Genomic DNA, 19,876 nt, shown 5'->3' on the forward strand with positions numbered 1-19,876 from the left:
GTGACAGGCATGTGGCAGAGTCCCTCCTGGCCTCTGTTTGGCAATGTAAAAGAGCAACACAGCCATGATTGGCTGTGTCACCTTGGAGACAGAGTTCCTCCTGGTCTCTCACTGGCTTAGAGCAAGAGCAAGTCTGCCACTACTTGGCTGTGTCACCTTTGTGGGGTTCCATTTTTGAGTCTCAATCAATGTTTAGCTTTAAACTCAATAAAGCTTTTGGAATGAACAACCTCTTTGTACAGACAATTTTATTGTTCATTGCATCCACTAGTAAAGCTGTATTTCTTGATATCTTTCAAGCATCTTGTACTTTTCAAATCCTTAAATATGTTCTAGTTGCTCCCTCATCCCATACAAATAGATCTTCTCTATCAATTGTCACCTCCTTTCATTGCCCTCAACACTGAAATCATGTCATTTCTCTCTTTTTTCTTTTTAAAGGATGGTGAATTCAACTTCGGCCAACCTTTCCTTGTATAGTAAATTCATCAGGCTAGGAACCATTTTGGTTGCTTGTCTCTGTATTCTCTCTGTCATGTTATTCTTATGTGGGAACCATGTGCTACTGCCGTGTATTTCAACCTGGGATGGATGAATTCCACTATAAATTTCTTCATCATGTCTTTCTTCATATAGTGAGATGCCATTCTTTTGATTGTCAACAGCTTTTAAGTCTGATATCTTCTATATGTGTTTTAAGGTGAAAAATTATACTGAGACAACATTTTCAGGTCCTTGTCCACCCTTGCTACTGTTATCCCTTCATTTCCTATCAAATAATTCAGTGGCAGTCTCTGTATTGTACCCATTTCCAATACTTTGCATTTTTTGCATTGATTTTAATTGACCACTACTGTGGCCCTAAGGTCTAGATCATAACCGAGCTAATCCCTAACAATCTCATTGGAAAAACTGCCTCAATATCCAAGTATTTGATAACTAACCAGCCATCTAGGCACCCACAGAGGTCGGCTGGTGGGGAATTTATGTTTAGTGGAATTTTAATTATCCATTTTCTCTGGAAAATCCAAAATCCAGGATATCAGGGTCCAGGAAATCAAGGGTCTACAGAAGTAAACAGTCCTCTCCATTGGACAGCTTGACTCGGGTGTTTAACTCTGCAGCTTGAGCCTTTAAATAAAATACCAGAGTGCAACCCATACAGCCCTACAATTCAACTTGTGTGACCTTCATGTGACTGAGGTGTTGAACATCATAGAAATGGAGACATTTTAAAGGCGACAACACAGCTACTTGAGTGACTCAGTAACTATAAAAAAAAGGCAAATTATGTCCCTTCATGACTGTCACTTTTAACAGAAACAATCCGACCAGTCATCAGATGTCCACTAGTTTTTACAGGCCTTATAGAACCAAATCACCTCAGTGAAAGAATGAAGACAGCATTTTCATTCAAAGAATATGAATAGAAAGTGGTACCTTTTCTTGGGCATAGCTCACTCATGCAGTGAAAAAGTGTGACAATGGATGTTTGTGAGTGGCACATCAGTCCTGTGATATCTGATGAATAGTTTTCTGTCTGACAAGAAGCTGCCTCGAGATTGAACATTTTATCTCCAAAACTCGTTCTCTACAAATAAGTACCACGGACATGTTACAGTGATTTAGGGTCCCTTCTAACAGTCTCCCCAAGATAGTTAATCCAAACAGGCGTGGATCTGCTGCTATTTGGATTAACAATTTTTTACTGTACATGCATACTAAAATCTCTTACATATTTTATGTTTACTATGACACTTCTGATGTTTATGTGTGATTTTGGCATAAAAATAGGAAAAATTGTTGTTGTAGGGTTGCATGAAAGCACAGTATCCCAATATTCCCCAATCAAATGAGTATTTGTTACATGCAATTTCAGACCATGCATGGTTAATGTGGAATGTTACTCCTGCATATTAGGAAACCCTAGTGTACTATTTTGAATATCCGGTAAACCCGTGTCATGGTGGAGAGTAGTTTTACCTGAATGTTAGATTGTCTATGGACATTCATGCTTGAGGATAGTTTTATCTGAATGTTATGACTGCTTAGATAGCCTGTAGATATTTCAATTCTCAAATGGTACATAATGGTGTATTCATCAATGACTTTACATGTATGAAGACTATTAGGCTAATGTCTAGCTCTGTAAATGATGTTCCACACACACACACACACACACACACACACACACACTCGCACATACACACACTTGTATCTCCATAGTGCAGAGGTTAGTGTGCTCGTCTTACAACCGAAAGGTCCCGGGTTTGATTCCCAAGTGGAGTGGAGACGGATGGACAGTCTCTTTGCCCCCTGTCCATCCAGCAGTGAATGGGTACTGGGTGTTAGTCGGGGGTTGTGTCCCGCCTCCTGAGTGTGTGTGGGTATGAGGTTTCAGACATACCCAGAGATCTGTCACTTCTGAGCTTTGATTTCAGTCAGGGAGGGTACAGGCTGGTGATAGCGAGCATCGTGGGGTCAGACTACAGTGAATCACACACACATCTCAGGTTTAGTATGCAATAGGTTCTACCTCAATGGTTAAGGCAAGCTCTACCTTCAGGAAATGTAAAAAGTATTTGTGGAACTACAATTCATAGAGGACAAAATTTTCTCTAACAAAGTCTTTTTTTAAATAATTATTGTAATTTTAGCTGTATGAATTATTGATTTATTGCTTGGCAAATGAGACGAATGTGGCAGTATTATACATCCACAGCAAGGCTCTTCCATGTGCAGAGTCCCTTTACTAATTTTGTATGTTGTGTCTGCTTGAGTGGGTGAGAGCAAGCATAGATAATCAAAATACATAAAATATGTAAAGAAACAGGTTGATGTTGGTCTATAATAGGTAATATGTATGTGGTACTAATTTGCAATTCAGAAGTTTGTAGATATTTCTTAATAAATAGTTTCACATTATGGCAGCATTTTCAGAGTATAGTGAGTGTAAAAAGAGAATGAATGAATAAATCAATATTTAAACAAATACATAGGTACAAAAGGTAATACAAGGTTTGTTCAAAAAATATCCGACCCCAGACTGCGTAAAAAAGGTTTCTTGCATTTCTCATGCAAAGCAGGGCTCTTGTGACTCCACACACATAGCCCAGCGGTCCCTCCAATGCTGGAAGCATTTCTGGGAGTCCTGTTTTGAAAAAAATTATCAGCAGCTCTGTCACATTTTGCATGATCTCCTCTTGGCTCTCAAACTGGGATTCTTTCAGTGGCATCTTCACCTTGGCGAACTGCCAGAAATCACAAGGACCCATGTCCGAGAAGTAGGGAACTTGGCGAGATTGTGGAATTCTCTGCTTGGGCAAGAAATCCCAGATGAGGAACAAAGAATGAGTCTGGGAATTGCCATGCTGCAGGTTCCAGTTGCCTGACTTCCTCAGTTCTGGGGCTCTCTCAAACTGCATCATGATAATGATGAGGAATCTCTTGATAATGGTGTTTATCAGCTTGGCCTTCTGGCACTTTCACTTTCTTCCTCACCTTTCATGTTTTTTAGCCTATTGGAAGATGGAAATTTCCACTGCAAAAACTGATCATTTGGACTTTGGGACAGCTGTGCAGCCATTATCCATCACCAGCGATCACGGTCTTCCGGAAGTCAGGATCACTGTTAGAATGTGTTACATCTTCATTCCTAGTTATTTAAGTGTGACAAGCACATGATACACAGCCGTGCACACTGGCTGAATGGCATCAACTAACTCGAGGGGAGAAGGCAAAAAAAATAATCACGCTTTCACATTTTGGTCCATTAACGCATCTGGCCTTACTCCTTCCTCCCAGCCACAACTGGTTTCTGAGAATAAAAATAATGCCTGATACATTCTGAACAGACCTTGTAAGGAGGATATATGGATACACTCACATCCCTCAGCCACATACTAATCAAATAAGTACTACTAATAATCTAAAATAAGTAGCCAGCGAATTTGCTGTTCCAACTTACCATTGCGTATAAATAGGGTTGAAATTACCTGAAACTTCATATCTATGGCAGGAAAATTTCAACTCCTATTTACTGTTTATACAACAACAGTGACTTTCTGTTGACTTTGAAGTGAAAAGAGACACTTATCAGTTACCCACTTTAGTCTAAATTTTGTCATGCATATATACTTACCAATATGTGGTTATTCCACTGAGTATATTTGCAAATGAGGAGAAGCAGTGACCTACTAGTTGAACTTGACAATGAGACACATAAAGCCTTTGTAGTGCTGCTAGTGCCATGAAGCCAAAAGCTAAGAATGTCTACATCATGCATGGATGCTTTGTGATTTCTATGGCAACATTTAATTTAGATAGAGAAAAACAAAATTAAGTATGTAATTAAAAATTTTAAAGAAAAATGACTTCCAACATATTTTCACAAACCCCAGCTTGTACATCATCATTGTAATTATCATCGTAATTTTCCTGTTTCTTGAGATCTTTCTGAATCTCTAATTTTATGTTTGTTTGCTATAATGATGATGATGATGATGACGACAAAATCATCATTATCAGTCATCATCACCATCAGTGTCAGCAGAAGCAGGAGTGTGACCACCACCACCATACATGTGTCACAGGTCAGGTGTACGGAATGGAGGGGAGGTCTAAGAGGAGTATCAAGAAACATTGAGTACAGTGTTCCCTTTTGATTCGTGGATATGATTTTTCACAGGTTACTCTTGAAAAAATGTATATGTGAAATATTCTCAAATGTGGGGCCCACACACTCTCCCCTTCACTCTCTCTCTCTTGTCTCTTCTTCCTTCCTCTCCTACCTCCCCTCCAGGCTGCCCGACCCATGTTTGGGGGCAGGCCAATCAATTTGAACATTCAATTCAGCCTACACCTTCTGCCTTCCATCTGAGAAAAAAAAAAAAAAAAAAAAAAAAAGTTGGGAGGCACTGAATTATCTCTGGGCTACACAAAAACTAACAATCAGGGTTGCCAGACTACCAGTGACTTGATTAACAGACTTTTACTATATCTATAAAATCATCTGTAAGCAAAAACAAACAAGATTAATTCTTAAGTTCTTGGTTCTGCAGTTGACATTTAACATGAACAACTATTAAGGAGAGCTGCATAATTATACAGGTCTCCCTCAGTTTCCGATGTATCAATTTATGATATTTTGTGTATATGATCGATCCATATTAATACATATTTTATATTTACCATTGCTGTGACCAACATGTATTATCGTCCGACTGATCAGCTGAGTGGATCTGAGAGCATCACAAATTCAAGAGTCTACATGCATTTGTTCCATCACCCAAGTGACTGCAGCGCTCCTCGCCACTCTGGCCAGTCCAGCCACTTGTTCCTGTGCTGCCATTCAACCTGCCATGTGTGTTAATGTCGGTTCTTGGTGTATTTTACCATTGAAAATTTCTGTGTGTTAACACTGTATATAGTCAGTGACAACTTCTAAGCATCCCACAAGTGTGAATGTATCTGATGCTACGTCTAAATGGCCACTGAAGAGCCTGAGCTTAGAAACAATGAGTGTTTTTGTGAATTTAGGCAGACCTGAGAACACTTCTCCATTGAACTCATTATATATGGAACTTGATTTCTGATATTTTGATTAACAATCAGGTCTTCAGGAACATAACTCAATCATATATAGAGGGAGACCTGTAACTTGGATGTCAAAATTCAATAATGGAGGAGGGGAAGGTTCTCTACATGAATGGCTGTGCTGAATTACTAATGGCCTCATCTTTTGAGAATTTAAATATTTTGCTGGATATAAATGAGATGATGTGAGGTAAAAGGTTAAAGATGGAGGCATAATCTAAGCTGTGTGCGGCCAAGGTGTTCTTCTCCATCATGTTAGTTCTGAAGCCTGTGCTGGGTAAGAACCCATTGCCCCCCGACAGGCTAATGTGACATTTGGGTTATCACACCATACCTTCCCAACAGGTGCTCAGTTATCAACCAGCTTGAATGCAAGGTGGGCTTTGTGCTGACTGCCCAGGCTGGGATTGAACCCAGGCCTGTGATTCATAGCTAGGTTTGCTAACCATTATACTATGGAGATGCATATATAATGGGGGATGTGATGATTCTAATATATATTTATGAGTTTCTCATAAATATTCTCTTTTAGCAAAAATAAATAGTTAATCCAAAATTGATAAAGTTGAGCAAGAGTTGGATTTGAATTCTGAAGTTTAGTTTTATTCTTCATCATCTATTATTGCAAAGAGTATAAAAGTAGCAATAATTTGTCCCTCTCTTTGTCTCAGGCAATTATTATAACAAAACAGATAAATTAAAACAATGTAACACATTAAAAAAATATTGGAAAAAACATGACAGAATATTTTTTTTCACAAACTTCACGGAAATTAAACAAAGAAATTAACTCTACCCACAAACTGAAAATTCAATTTGATATGTTGTTGGAATGGTTCATATCTCAAGCTTAAATCTTTGAAAATATAAGGATTTTCTGATAGTTAAAGTCTTTGTTGTTAATTTGCACAAACCCAATGCTCATACAGCTTATCGTAAATGCTGTCACTCCACATACAAATATTCGCAACAAGATAATTTGGTAAGCAATGATCATGCAACAAGAGTTGGACTGATTGTTTGTGATGGAAATGTGTTGTGTAAATGGTTTCTGTAAAGGGGTCCAGTAATAAATGTGTATGGTCACCTGAGGTTTAGCTCAACAAAGCTTTCTGGTGCCAAGAGCAACACTCAGGCAGAATGAACTTTAGAAAATGTTCCATTACATAAGTAAGAGAAGGTGTCATTCCAGACAGTTTCATATATATGGGTATGCAGCCTCAAAGTGTCTAAAGCTAGAAAAAAAGCTTACTAAACATTCTTACAACAAAGTAGATACCAAAAAACTATCTTCTCTGAAGGTAATAGACAGGGGAGAGGTTGCAATATAAATGTAAACTCAAAAAGTAATGAAAAACTTGCTTGTTTGGTACAAACTAAGACAATCGAGCAATGGGGGGGTCATCTGTCATGTAATTGGGAGTGTAGGCTGTAGGGTGACCAGTAGTATAAGAAATGATTGCTCGGCAGAACAAGACATACCTGGATTGGCTTGAACATTATGTTTCTCTGTGGAAATTTAAAATGACTAATAAATTAAATGAAATTTAATATGCCTGAGTGTAATATCTCCTTTTTACTTTCTACTAACTGGACATTTATATCCCTATTCAACTATTTGATTGTATACAACCCTATACAGCTATCTGATTGTACCTCAGGGTATAAAACTTTACTTTCTAGGAAAAAAAATAATTTCAATTAAGTTTTCAGTTACAAATCTACATATTGCATGGACTATTCTCTGATAGTGTCCATTCTTTAATTTACAAGTTTATACAAATTATCAGTAACTGAGTAATACCTTGGATAGCAAAATTTAAGATGTCGATGAAAATTGTTCATATGGAATGAAAGAATGGTGTTCATTCAGTTAATAATATAAATGACTTACCACTTCTTTATGAAACAGTTACATTACAATTGGAACTTTTTGCCAGCTTTCATGTAATCAAATTATATTAATGAATTACTTAAACTTTAGTTAGTCAGGAAAAATTCTCTCAAAAGTATTTTGTCACTGCTGTTGCAAGTTTTACAACCCATAAAAGAGATCCACTGCATTGTTTATGTTTGGGTCTCCTGACAAACAAACAAATATCCTGACTAATAGTGAATGCAGCTGCTGGCACAAAATGAAGAGCAACACCAATTCACTCATTATAACTGCCTGTTTAGCAGAGGTGAATGAAGCCTTCAGCATTAATATACGACAGTGCTCACTCACAGTTAGCAAATGTTGGTTTTGTGAAGTCACATAATGCAATAAAGTGGCATTGTAGCCAAAGCTTGGAAACTTTAGTGCAACATGTACACTTCCCACTGAAGCTGTATTTGAATGTTACATAATACTATTTCTGTTCAGCTCTGGAAGTACTAAGTTATCAAACAAGTAAGCAGGCAGTACTGCAAGTCATGTCTAAGTTTCTGGTACACTGTCAATGTCATCATCATCAATGTACTTTCCTCTGCACCTTATCAACCATGGCAAGGATCTCAGACGAGCTGAATCTTGGATGATGCACTTTCCTTGGAGGTTCATCAGCCATGTCCTATGTTTTACGAAGCACATCGAGTTGACTGTCATGGGTTTTTTCCACTTCTTGAAGCAAATGAGAAATTGATCTGTTTGTGAGAATAGATCTTGAAATGGAAGACTAATGTTGAACCAAAGGGATCCCTGTGGTTTAGGGCTTTCTGAAGTCTTTATCTGCATCTCAGGTCATTAAAGACTGTGGTGTTGAGTTAGGCAAGGGACTCAGTTTGTAAATGTGGCTAATGATGTTGCCTTGTGATCAGCTGAGATTTTTAAAACACAACTGTGATCAGTTGGTGAGTCTGATGATGTTATCAATGGTGGTCACCCAGTCAGCTGCCTTTCTGTCATAGCAACTACCAACAATGTTGTTGAGCTTCATCTTTGGATCTGGGTTTTATTGTGATTGCTTGGACAGAAGGTTCTCAATAGCAATTTTCATTATCAACCTCTGCTTTGGACCTGGGTCAGGAGGTAGTGTCTTAAAATAGACCTTATTGGTGATGCAGTGCTGATGCTAGACAGCATAAGGAGGTCCACTCCACATATTCTTGTATTCCATATAATATGTAAATATATCAGTGTTTTAATGCATGCTTGTTTATATTAACCATACATGTATGAAAATAAGAACTACGAGATACATATTCAGAAAAATCCATGCTTTCAATTTTGTATTTCAATTGCCTTATCAATATTTCATTATAATATGGGCTTTGTGTTAGATGAAATTTGCCTACTATGGTAAATGTTCTGAGCACGTTTAAGGGAGCAAGGCTAGGCTACCATGTTTGACTTACAGTGGGTTTATCAAAATGCAACCCTACTGCAAGTCCAGGAACACACACACACACATACACACATACACACCACACCCTCACCACACTCTACTCTCCCCTGAACACCCACACACGAAGGAGATGATTTTATGATATATAAACTTAATGAAGTATACGAATTCAGTAATTTCAAAATCGTACCTTCAAGAAAATAATTGCTTAAAATATTTTCTTCTATAGTATGTGACGAACTTAGTTACTCATGCTACAAACCTCCATAGTTGCGCTGAACAAGGTCATGATCACATTCAGCCTCAGAGAACTGATTTGAAGCTGTAGAGTTATTAGAGTCATTCAGGGATGACCCTAGCCCGGAGGAATCAAGAGGGAGGTCACCATTACGTGGTGGAGGAGGAGGAGGAGGCTCAGGAGATCCTTGGCCTGCACTTCCGGAGGTACTGCCTCGGTTCACTGCAAAATCAATTCACACATTACATGAATCCTTGCTTGGGAAAGCTGTTAACTACCATTACACTTTAGAATTTTGAATGGGTTTGTTGTCCGGAATACAACCATAATTTCATAACCATACATATAATATGACAAAATTTTCTTTTATATTACTCAGAAATATTTAACAGTGGTCTACAGTTCTTTATTAATGGGTTATTTTCTATAAAAAAATATATATATATACCAAAACGATTTCAAGAAATGTGTTGTTAGTGAGCAATCATTGATAATATCAAGTTGTAGGATTTTTGGCACAATGCATGATGAAGTATTGATTAGGGATTAATATATATATATATATATATATATATATATATATATATATATATATATATATATATATATATATATATATATATATATATATATATATATATATATATATATATATATAACATATATGCACACACAATTGTGTAAGTTTATAAATATTATATCTATATGTAAGATGCGGTAAAACAAAATGGCTAACTATCCTTATTCTTGAAACTAAGAACTTCCACAATGCTTGTATTGCATAATGCTACCACTGCTTGACACCAACACGCTGGGAGGGCTTGCTCTGGGGGTAAGGTCTGGTGAGCCAGATATTACCATTTGTAGTTATCTTTTGCTATATGACCATGTAAGACAAAGTTCTTGGTTTAAAAAGTTAGGTCATTTAAAATTAACTTATCACACCTGTATTATTTCTTCATTAGAATCACATAACAATAATGAATAGATAAGAGACAAACAAACTATATCAGGCAAAGGGAAAATGGGTTATCCATGTAGGAAGAGCACAAAAATTTTGGGGTCTTGTCTTAGTTTTCCCATCAGAGAATACGTATATCATATATCAGCTAATTATTTATGTAAATCATTCAAATGAAGTGATTTAAAATTAGTACTGAATCAAACTCACAGAATGTTAGTGTGAGTATTAATCTCTTCTAACGAGACGCAGACTTACTGATATATCCGCGATGGCTACTTTGAGGCCAATAGAAGCCAAAGGAAGCAGTGCCAGGAAACACTCCAACATCTGAGCAAGGCCCACTAAGTTTATTATTCATCATAATTTCATCATTTATCCATATTAATATATATATACTTATGTTTTATTCTTCCACCTGCAGGTACCTGACATAATTTACTACTTTTCATCCAGTTATCATCACCATCACAGACTGTTTTCCTTTTAGGGATGATCGGCTTATTGGGGGGAAAAAAAAATAATAATAAATAATAAGTCAGAGGAGGGACACTCACTCATCAAATTTCCGCACACTATCTATCATTATTATTATGCTCATGTAATGTTTCCCAAAACTAACAAATAATCACCAACACTGTTACTGTATAATGTCTTGAAGCCCAGCAAAGGTCTAAGTTTACATAATGACTAAAGTTAAAGAGGGTTGGTTCTGAAGACCTGCATTCCAGTACAAGCTGACAATTTTCAGCCATCACCGAGTGGCCGAAGAAAACACATATGCTGTCATGTTGACTATCTATCAACCAAAACTTCAGTGAAACTATGTCAAGAGGAACAAGTGAAGCTCCAGGGAATGGCATGAGTCAACCAAAAATGGAGTCACTATAAAATACTTTCTCGCGCTGCTAAAAGGCTGGGGTTGACTACCAGGTCCCATCAAGAAAGCCTACTGACATCATGGGCCAAGCTGTGCCAGGAACAAAAAATAAATAAATAAATAAAAAATTCTATCCTTCATCTTTTTTTTTACAGCTAAGGAATCAATTGCTGATTCCTACGAAGATAAAAGTGAAAATTGTCCAAAAGAGGTCAATTTCAGGTGGAGAGGTGTCTTGATACACTCATCTTGAAAGAGTTCAAGTTGTAGGCAGGAGGAATAGAGACGAAGGAAGACTGCTCCAGAGTTTACCAGTGTAAGGGATGAAAGAATGAAGATGCTGGTTAACTCTTGCATATAGGGTTTGGACAGGATAGGGATGAGCTAGAGTAGAAAGTCGTGTGCAGCGGGGCCGCGGGAGGAGGGGAGGCATGCAGTTAGCAAGTTCAGAAGAGCAGTCAGCATGAAAATATCGATAGAAAATAGAAAGAGATGCAACATGGCGGCAGAATTTAAGAAGTAAAAGACTGTCAGTACGAGAAGGGGAGTTGATGAGACGAAGAGCCTTTGACTCTACTCTGTCCAAGAGAGCTGTGTGAGTGGAGCCCCCCCACACATGAGATTGCATACTCCATATGAGGACGGACAAGGCCCCTGTAAATGGAAAGCATCTGTGTGGGGGGAAAAAAACTGGTGGAGACAATACAGAAAGCCCAACCTCAAGGAGGCTGATTTAGTAAGAGAAGAGATATGAAGGTTCCAGTTGAGATTCTGGGTTAAGGGTAGACCGAGGATGTTTAGTGTTGCAGAAGGTGTTAGCTGAGTGCTGTCGAAGAATTTTCCAGTTCTTTTACTGAACTTTAATTTATCAAACCTGCATAAATTGCTGTAGGTTTCATTTGATTATTTTTAGTATAAGTACTGTAATAATATTCCCTTTACCAAATTAAAACCTTGATCATCTAACAACACAGTTAAAGCCTTTTCAACACTCAATACCTGCTATCTTAATGAAGTCAATCTATTTCTTCATCTCAGTAATAATTAGCCAACATCTTGGGTAAAGCCTATGACTCGTATTTTATAAACAACACATTCACTTACTTAAGCGCTTGGCAGTGCCGCTCTGAGACACTGAGTCAATAGCACGAGCATATGGACCACCACCTGAGTATGTTGATCCTCCATATTGGTCACTTTCCTCATCAGAGCGAGCAGGATCATCATAGGTTGGGGAGAAGGCAGAGTTGCTCATGCGTGAGGATGTCATGTCCCCAGGAACAGTTGAGTAGTAGGTGCTGCTGGGAGGCTGTTGAAGGAGTCTCGGGTTTAGTCTCAAAGTACGTTTGAAGATGTACTTCCATTAGCAAAGTAATTTAAATATCACTAGACCATATGAGAAATGTAGAGCTGGTTAAATGTATGATTATACCTAACCACCTGAATTCTAAAATGAAATCTATTCAACAGTGGACTGAGTGTAGAACAATTCTCTTCCATCAATTTATTCATTTTATGGGCTGATCAAAATACACCCTAAACATTACTATAATGAGAGCTACATCACTAACATAGACCTCCAAAAGAGTATTTATATGTAAATGAATTGTTATTTTTCTATGAGTAACCTTTTGTTTGTAACATCACAAAACAGCTTCACTTACAGCCAGTAATTCATACTCATAGTTGTATGCTCAATTTTAAAGTACAGGTAAACTACTGATTTACCAATAGCTAATGGTCCGGCACCTTGTTTAGTCAGGATGAAATTACAAGAGGGAAATTGAAATTTCCAGGACTATCAAAACTAGTTTACTTGGTGGTTACAGATGGCACGTGCTCACTTAAATTGTTTCCACAGCATAACTTAGTGGTTGTCCCCAACCTTGGCTATGGCTTCTAAGAGAGATACGGGTGTTAGTGATGGTATCAAACATATACACTAGTCCAGAATGATGAAAGAGCAAACAAACTGGAGCATGTTGCTTTAGAGACACGGGAGGTGTGTAATTAGTGGGTCAGAGGTCTACTGACAGGTTATGGTTATGTGAAGTTGGCAGGTCCAGCAAAATATTTTATGCAGCAAGGCTTTGAACCCAAAGGAGCCAATAAATCAGTGGTGTACCCATAGCATGTCTGACTTGTGATAGCTGATCAGATTGTGATGTTAGCTAGGGAAGAACAACAAAATTCACTGACATGGCCCAAACCTATAAAGGCCAATTTGAATTCAGCAGCCAACCCAACGTTGACTGATTGATCTGAGTATTTCTTTGAAGCAGAACACATAACTAAACGAGACACTTACACCTCCCGAGCCATACTCTCCAGCTACACAGGAGTAGTAGTTGCCAGAACCATGACGAGGCTGTAAACAAATGATAGGAAATTAAGAAAGGAACAGGTGGTGCTTCGGTGACTCAAGGGGCTTCCTGAAGTTTTCCAACAGGATGAAAAAAGGCAGCTTCAGTGAGGGAGATATTGTGCCAGTGTTCATTCTCAGTTAAGAAAAACTTGTTAGAATAAAACAAATTAGTGTGTCAGTGTCATCTCTGGGAAGAGAAGAAATACAACCAGTACCCATTGTAAATCTGTTGAACAGCAACTAAGATAAATGCCTGATGACGAATCCTAAAAATCTCCTGAGGAGTAAATGAGAGGAATGCCTCACAGCGTTAAACACATCAATCATGTCTAAATAGTATGTGTTTTACCAAATATTAACTATAATGGTATAATGCTCACATTATTCAGCAGAACTGGAAAACCAAACTTAACACACACACAGACACACATACATAAATAAATAAAAAGATAAGAAAATAACTGAATAGCTAAAACAATTCTATGTAATAAAATAAATATATCAAAATAAATTGATGAATAGGTAAACCTTTACTCAAACCCTAATGCTGGCAGTGATCAAAACAACAAAATGTTCAAAAATAAAAATAAAATGAGCAAATCTAATTCAGCTAATCTGATTCCAATATTTCTTTTATGTCTGCTATGTGTATGGAATGAAATCACTTTTCCTGGCAATATAACTTCTTACACTTGGCTGTAAATTCCTTCAGGGTATTATAATATTAAAGGCATAATCATTTATAATATCAAAAAAACATTCTGAGGGAGTGTCTACAAACTGTAAGCTGAAAGTGCAGTCAAAGGCCTTGCCACTCACACCCTCTGCCCCAACCCTTTGTCCTTCAGTCCAGCAACACTCAGTGAACATAAATAGTCTGTAACTCATCCAGATTTTAACGAGAGCTGTAATTGTAACTGAAACGGCAAATCATTTTTACCATAAATATGTAAAAAAATTCTTTATTGTTCTAGAAATTTTTGCCTTTTTTCACATTTTTGGGGAACATAATAGTTTTCTGATTTATACTGACTTGCCACTTTTATGTTATTGCAAAAATAAACAATTAAGAAACTTCAATAATTCGTATACATTAACAAAACTTGCAGAATCTCAGTTATTTTCATGAGTATTGCAAGTGTAAAATTTTGAGATAGTTTGAGGTCTCTATGTATACATGCAGAAGTGAATTGGATTAATATAAGATACATATTTCTATGCAGCATGGAGACAAGAAGTAAAAGAAAAAATAATATGAAATTTAAGCTTTTTCATCAACTTTAATTACTGTTCTGCACAACAAACAGCAATACTGAATATTATGAGTCCATCACTTTCTCTTCTCAATGAGTCCTATTAACCCAGTAGCAGCGATGGGCCAAATTTGTGGCTTTACCGTGTAACAGCGACGGGCCAAATTTGTGCCATGATATAAACCCCCAAAAATAGATGATACATAATCTGATCACAAATGCTTTGATATATATTATAAAATGGTTTGTGTGAGGGGTGATTTTTCCTCATTTTTCTCGCTTAGAGGGACCATTAAGAAACATGATCCCCGCTGCTACCGGGTTAATGTTACTATCTGTGATAAAAAATGTTTTGTGGTACGTCATTCATGTGGCAAGTGGTGGTTGACATGTAAACCAAACTGAGCATTTGGTAAAGGCTTATAATGCACAGTAATGGGTGTGTGCAACTTTTTTGTGACTTCAGAACTTCTTTACTTGCTCTGTGGACATTATTATTAAAGAACCCATTATTTTGGAGGACTGGTATTTGGGTTACTCCTGTATTAGTCCTCACTTCCCTTCTATTTGTATAGAGATATAAATATAGATTTTCTTCAGTCCTTTAGTAACACCACCCCGTGTTTCTTAGTATCCATTTCACTATTTAAGTTCCTGCATATTTCTGCATTTCTGCTAATACCATCTACACATCTCTGCTGCCCTCCTTTTCAAATGGACATGTACATGCTTCTGTTCACACATATGCCACATTTGCTTCCCATGTGCTCCCTTCAGTCATAGTTTCCCATGATATGCTCTTCTTCTCTATCACTGCCTCACTTCCTTTCACAAGCATGCTATCTCTTCATTTCACACTTTTCCCCAATGCTTCTGAATAATGTTTTCTCCTTGTACATCTTTGGCAAGAAATTTCTATGAAATTCAGTGAGGTGACATGACATGGCTAGTGTTAAAATTAAAATATGTCAAGGTGAGGCAGAGGGTTTCAGTGCTGAAAGTATGTGGCCAAACTGGAGAAGAAAGCCAGCAAATAAATGGAATGAAATTCATTGAGCACAACAAACTGTGCTCAGTACCAATCAGCTGCTAGATATTCTAAAAGATCATAAATAAATGAATAAAAAAAGCAGAGAGCACAGACATGTTACATCAACTGTGGGAGGCTAGGGTAGCCTGCACTCCTGTTGACTGAGGGCAGAAGCCTGTAACACAGAAAGCTAAGAACTTATTCAAAGAATATGACCCTTGTGCCCATGCCATGAACTGCTTAAATGAACAATCCAGGCAGCAGGCTGTGGGTGAAAATACTGATATTATAAATATTTAACAAAAAGGCAGTGCGACACATTTGGCGAGTGACTGACTTTGCCGCCACCAAGTCGCATAAACCAACCTGGTGGCCTTCGTTCGGGGCATGGCCACAGTTATAGTCGCCAGTAACGCAGCTGTAGTAGTTGCCAGACCCATGACGTGGCTGCCGGAGCGAACGGTCCCGGGGTTAATACATCAAGCATGACACAAGCAAGCACTATTGATGGCAGTGTGCTGTATAGCCAACACGGACATGCACCTTACGTTAACATTAAGCTGAGATAGTGGGGATCAAAGCTCCTTTTAATATGTAGTAGTATTGTCATCAATTATCATATGTTTAAAATTTAAGGATAAATGTATTAAAGAAGCAAAAGGAGCTTTGTAAAGTACAAGGATTAATTGAAGAGGCATTTCTAGAGGGGAAACCTTTGATTATCTAAAGCTATGGGATGGGATTATGTGTTCATATATATGAAATAGTTGGGAAGGGAAAAAACTGTAAAAGTGTCAAAGGATATTCTTTATAATGAATCTTTTGAAAAGGAAGAAAGGGCTTTACTTGAATTTAACTAAATAGTAAAATTGGGACTTTTCCAACATATTGGGTAAAATTAAGCACTAAATGTGAGTAAAATTTCAAACTTATCTGTATATGCAAAATATGACTGCAACAGAATAAATATGAATTATTTTGTATTAATCTTAAAAAAGGCTATTGGGTAGAAGGAAATTTCATGCACATCATGAACATAATGGGAGTCACTTAGTGAATTATAATAAATATATAATGTGTCTCTATAAAAACAAACTCAGGAGGGATATGTTTCTCAATCCAGCACAAGTTTTCAGGCTGAAATACTCACAGGATTCAGCGTGAAGGGCTAACACACTTTCCCAGGTGTAACCTGAAGTTCACGTCACTTATACTAAGTCAAGTTTTGTAATACTAAGTAAACTCAATACCATAGTTGTGCTAGTTACTAACCAATACACTATTAAAGTCCTTGCCTTTCATTTGTAAAAAATACGTTATATTAATAAAAACTCTAAACACTGGATTTTTAGCAGTATACTGACATGATGATGCAAGTAGAGTACAACTATTTTTTACACTGAAACCAAGTAATGATATAATATTAATTATATGTAATGATATATGATTTAATTTTCTAAATATTTTCTTTGGTCAGTCTTCAGTCCTATAAGGAAATGTTATCAGTGATGTTTTTTTTCATTACATAGGGCTTGTGTTCCCTATCTGCCTGCACTTCACACATAAATATAAAAAAGATTTTAAGTAAAAGACAGATGGTTCATCATCCCAGAACTTTGAGGGCCTGGATGCATTGTGCTTCAAGCCACCACCATATCAACTTTTAGACTCCTGAGAGGCACCTTTCAGAGCCTAGTCTCTGGCCCATGTAATTGCCCTCAGAGGGCAGCGGTCATTTTTGTCTGTACAGGTTGTGGTGAAAAATAGTACAACATTAATCCATTCCCAAATTAGCTTGAAAAATTTGTAATGTCTCTTCTGTTAATTGTAGTTACTAAATAATCTTGCCAAGCTAGCTGTAAGTCTGTAACCACACCATGAAAACAGGCATGCAAATTATTAGGTATGTAATGTGCGATGGAAAAAGGTAAGTGGAAATGTTAGCCTCTCTTGTTAAGCATCAGCATAAGTAAATTCAAGTTTTGTCCTGAGCTTTCAGAAGTGAAATAAATTTCTTCACTGTTACTAACCCTATACAAAAGAGGCTAAAATAAGCTAATTATCACTCGACCTCTTCATGGGCTGCACAACCAGTTTTCAAGCACATCTTGCCAATTTTGCTGCCAAGGGTCCACTCACCATGCTTCGAGAAGCGGGAGAATTGACGAAGTTCTGCTGAGAGCCGTGGCCATTCTGGTAAGGGAATGTCTGGAAGTTGTTGCCGGCCTGTTGTGGGTCCATTTCTTCACGGAAGCCCAGAAGGTGGAAGGTTGCATAGGGGCAAATCTCATCATCACCACCTAAGTGAGTAAATTAGTTAGTAGTTACATAGCCTTTCAATTCATATTGACAGGTTTTTTTTCATGAAACTAAATAGCACATCCTATAATGTTTGTCCAGATTAATAGATGGGGCAATAAAATTGCAAAAAAGTTACACCAAAACCTAACATTATTGGTACATAAAGCGTATAACTCGTAAAAGTCAATAATCAGGAATGGCAATTGAACAGTTGCAGGTTCAAGCAATGAATGCCAAAACATGTTTAGCAGAAAAGTGCACACAAAAACAAATCAGCTTTGGTCTAAAAATGAATGAGTCCTCAGCAACCATTGGATTAGTTGTATTAAAAATAATATGTGACTTTACTAAGTTTTGTAGGTCTTTTCTTTCAAGACTGCTTTGCTCATGATGCAATAAGGAGGAAAAGTGAAGATGTATGCTCTATCAATCTGTATATTGCATATTTATATGCCACATGCATACAGTTCATAGGGATAGACTTTCTCTGTTTATATTCCAGTGTGGTATTGCAACTATAATGCATAGCCAGTGAATCTTAATTTTAGGTAAATTTTTCATTTCTATTTTCTGGATTATTTTCAAAATAAATCTGCATATTCTTACAATGCAGTTTTTTTCTACTTTTTGTGGTGTAATGCAATATAGAAATGAAAACCTGTTGTGTGCAAAGTTTCTGGAGAACATAAGGAAAAGAGAAGTGTTAGTTTGGTGCAATATGTATCCCAGTTTACAAATATTATCACCCAAGTGTAGACTCAGGCCTGCCTTAATTTTTTTCATGTTAATTTGAACTGCATACCCTCATTGAAATGTTTGGTGTGATCCTCAGCACTGATTGAAGTAACATAGTGTGACTAACTGTTACATATAGTTTAAAAATCACATGTGGCTGAACCAAGCAACAAAACAACACAGGCAGCTCCCCTTGACTTAGTGCTAAAGATGCTCTGAAAGCTGAGCACCTCTGTGTGATTCATTGCCTTCACTGCTTTCATCACCGGATCACAGAGGGCAACACAGCTTTACCACAAAGAACGTTTGACTTTCTATACACATATTGGCAATGATTTGTGACTCGTGTGTGTGGTCCATCTTGAGGGAGTGTCCAGAACTTTTACAAAATTTGGTACCTACATTAGTATGATCAAAATAATGTCTAGTTTTAATGTTAGTTTTCAAAGTACACTGGGTATCAAAATATTATCATTAAGGAATTATATAGAATAAAATGTGTAATTTGAATTTTTCATGAAAATTGAAAAAATCTTCTAGCACATGCTTATAACTATAACAAAGAAGTGTATGACACAATATACATTATTTGTAGATCATAGGAATATATACATTGAGGCTCTAAACAGCTCCATGATCAAGCAAACAGTTTGTGAGTGAAAAGTTACATGTTTCTGCCTAAAACAGCAGCTGCTTGATAAGAGGCAGCACTCTCTCATCAAGGTAATATTGGCTTAGTACCTAGTCTTGAGGCTGTGTCATCCCTTTCAATAAACATATCTACAAGTGATGGAAGTAGGTCATATGATGGAGGAGGAGTAGTAAGACATTCAGTGGCTGGATGAGTGAAAGGCAGCACTTTGAGGAAAAGAGTGAACTTTTCAAGAAAGAATGACTCATGTGAGAAGAATTTTAAACAAGATATTACCTGAAAGGGTGAAAAAAGATTGAAAAATTGGAAGTGAATTACCGTATTTGACAGCTTATAAGACACACTTTTATTTTTCCCAAAAAGTCCCTAAAAATCACCCGGTGTCTTATAAGGTCAAGGTTCAGCTTTGGGTCATTGACCAGTGAAGTTTTAGTGCAGCAATGGGACCTAAATTAAACTGCAAATCTCCCCGCAAACATAAACAAGGTGGCGATCGCTTTTACGGCAACAACGGCAACTCTTTTCTGAAGTAACAGTGAA

The 19,876-nt window shown here is 37.2% G+C and overlaps 1 protein-coding gene across 50 annotated transcripts in view; it reads right to left on the minus strand.

The window, feature by feature from the left end:
- The window catches only part of LOC126984177 (cell adhesion molecule Dscam2-like), a 236,353-nt gene that overhangs the window by 12,736 nt on the left and 203,741 nt on the right, over positions 1–19,876 (minus strand). For 48 of the 50 annotated variants that reach the window (XM_050837600.1, XM_050837610.1, XM_050837604.1 and 45 more), the window contains exons 33-38: positions 17,788–17,948; positions 16,015–16,095; positions 13,309–13,368; positions 12,105–12,309; positions 10,379–10,450; positions 9,184–9,381 (exon numbers count right to left, since the gene is read on the minus strand). In XM_050837600.1, the coding sequence (XP_050693557.1) occupies positions 9,184–9,381; positions 10,379–10,450; positions 12,105–12,309; positions 13,309–13,368; positions 16,015–16,095; positions 17,788–17,948 (777 nt within the window). Of the gene's footprint in view, positions 1–7,077; positions 7,105–9,183; positions 9,382–10,378; positions 10,451–12,104; positions 12,310–13,308; positions 13,369–16,014; positions 16,096–17,787; positions 17,949–19,876 lie in introns of all 50 variants that reach the window. The other 2 variants (XM_050837621.1, XM_050837623.1) reach the window with 2 other exon arrangements.

This window comes from Eriocheir sinensis, chromosome 56 (assembly GCF_024679095.1).
Source record: "Eriocheir sinensis breed Jianghai 21 chromosome 56, ASM2467909v1, whole genome shotgun sequence".
Lineage (NCBI taxonomy): Eukaryota > Metazoa > Arthropoda > Malacostraca > Decapoda > Varunidae > Eriocheir > Eriocheir sinensis.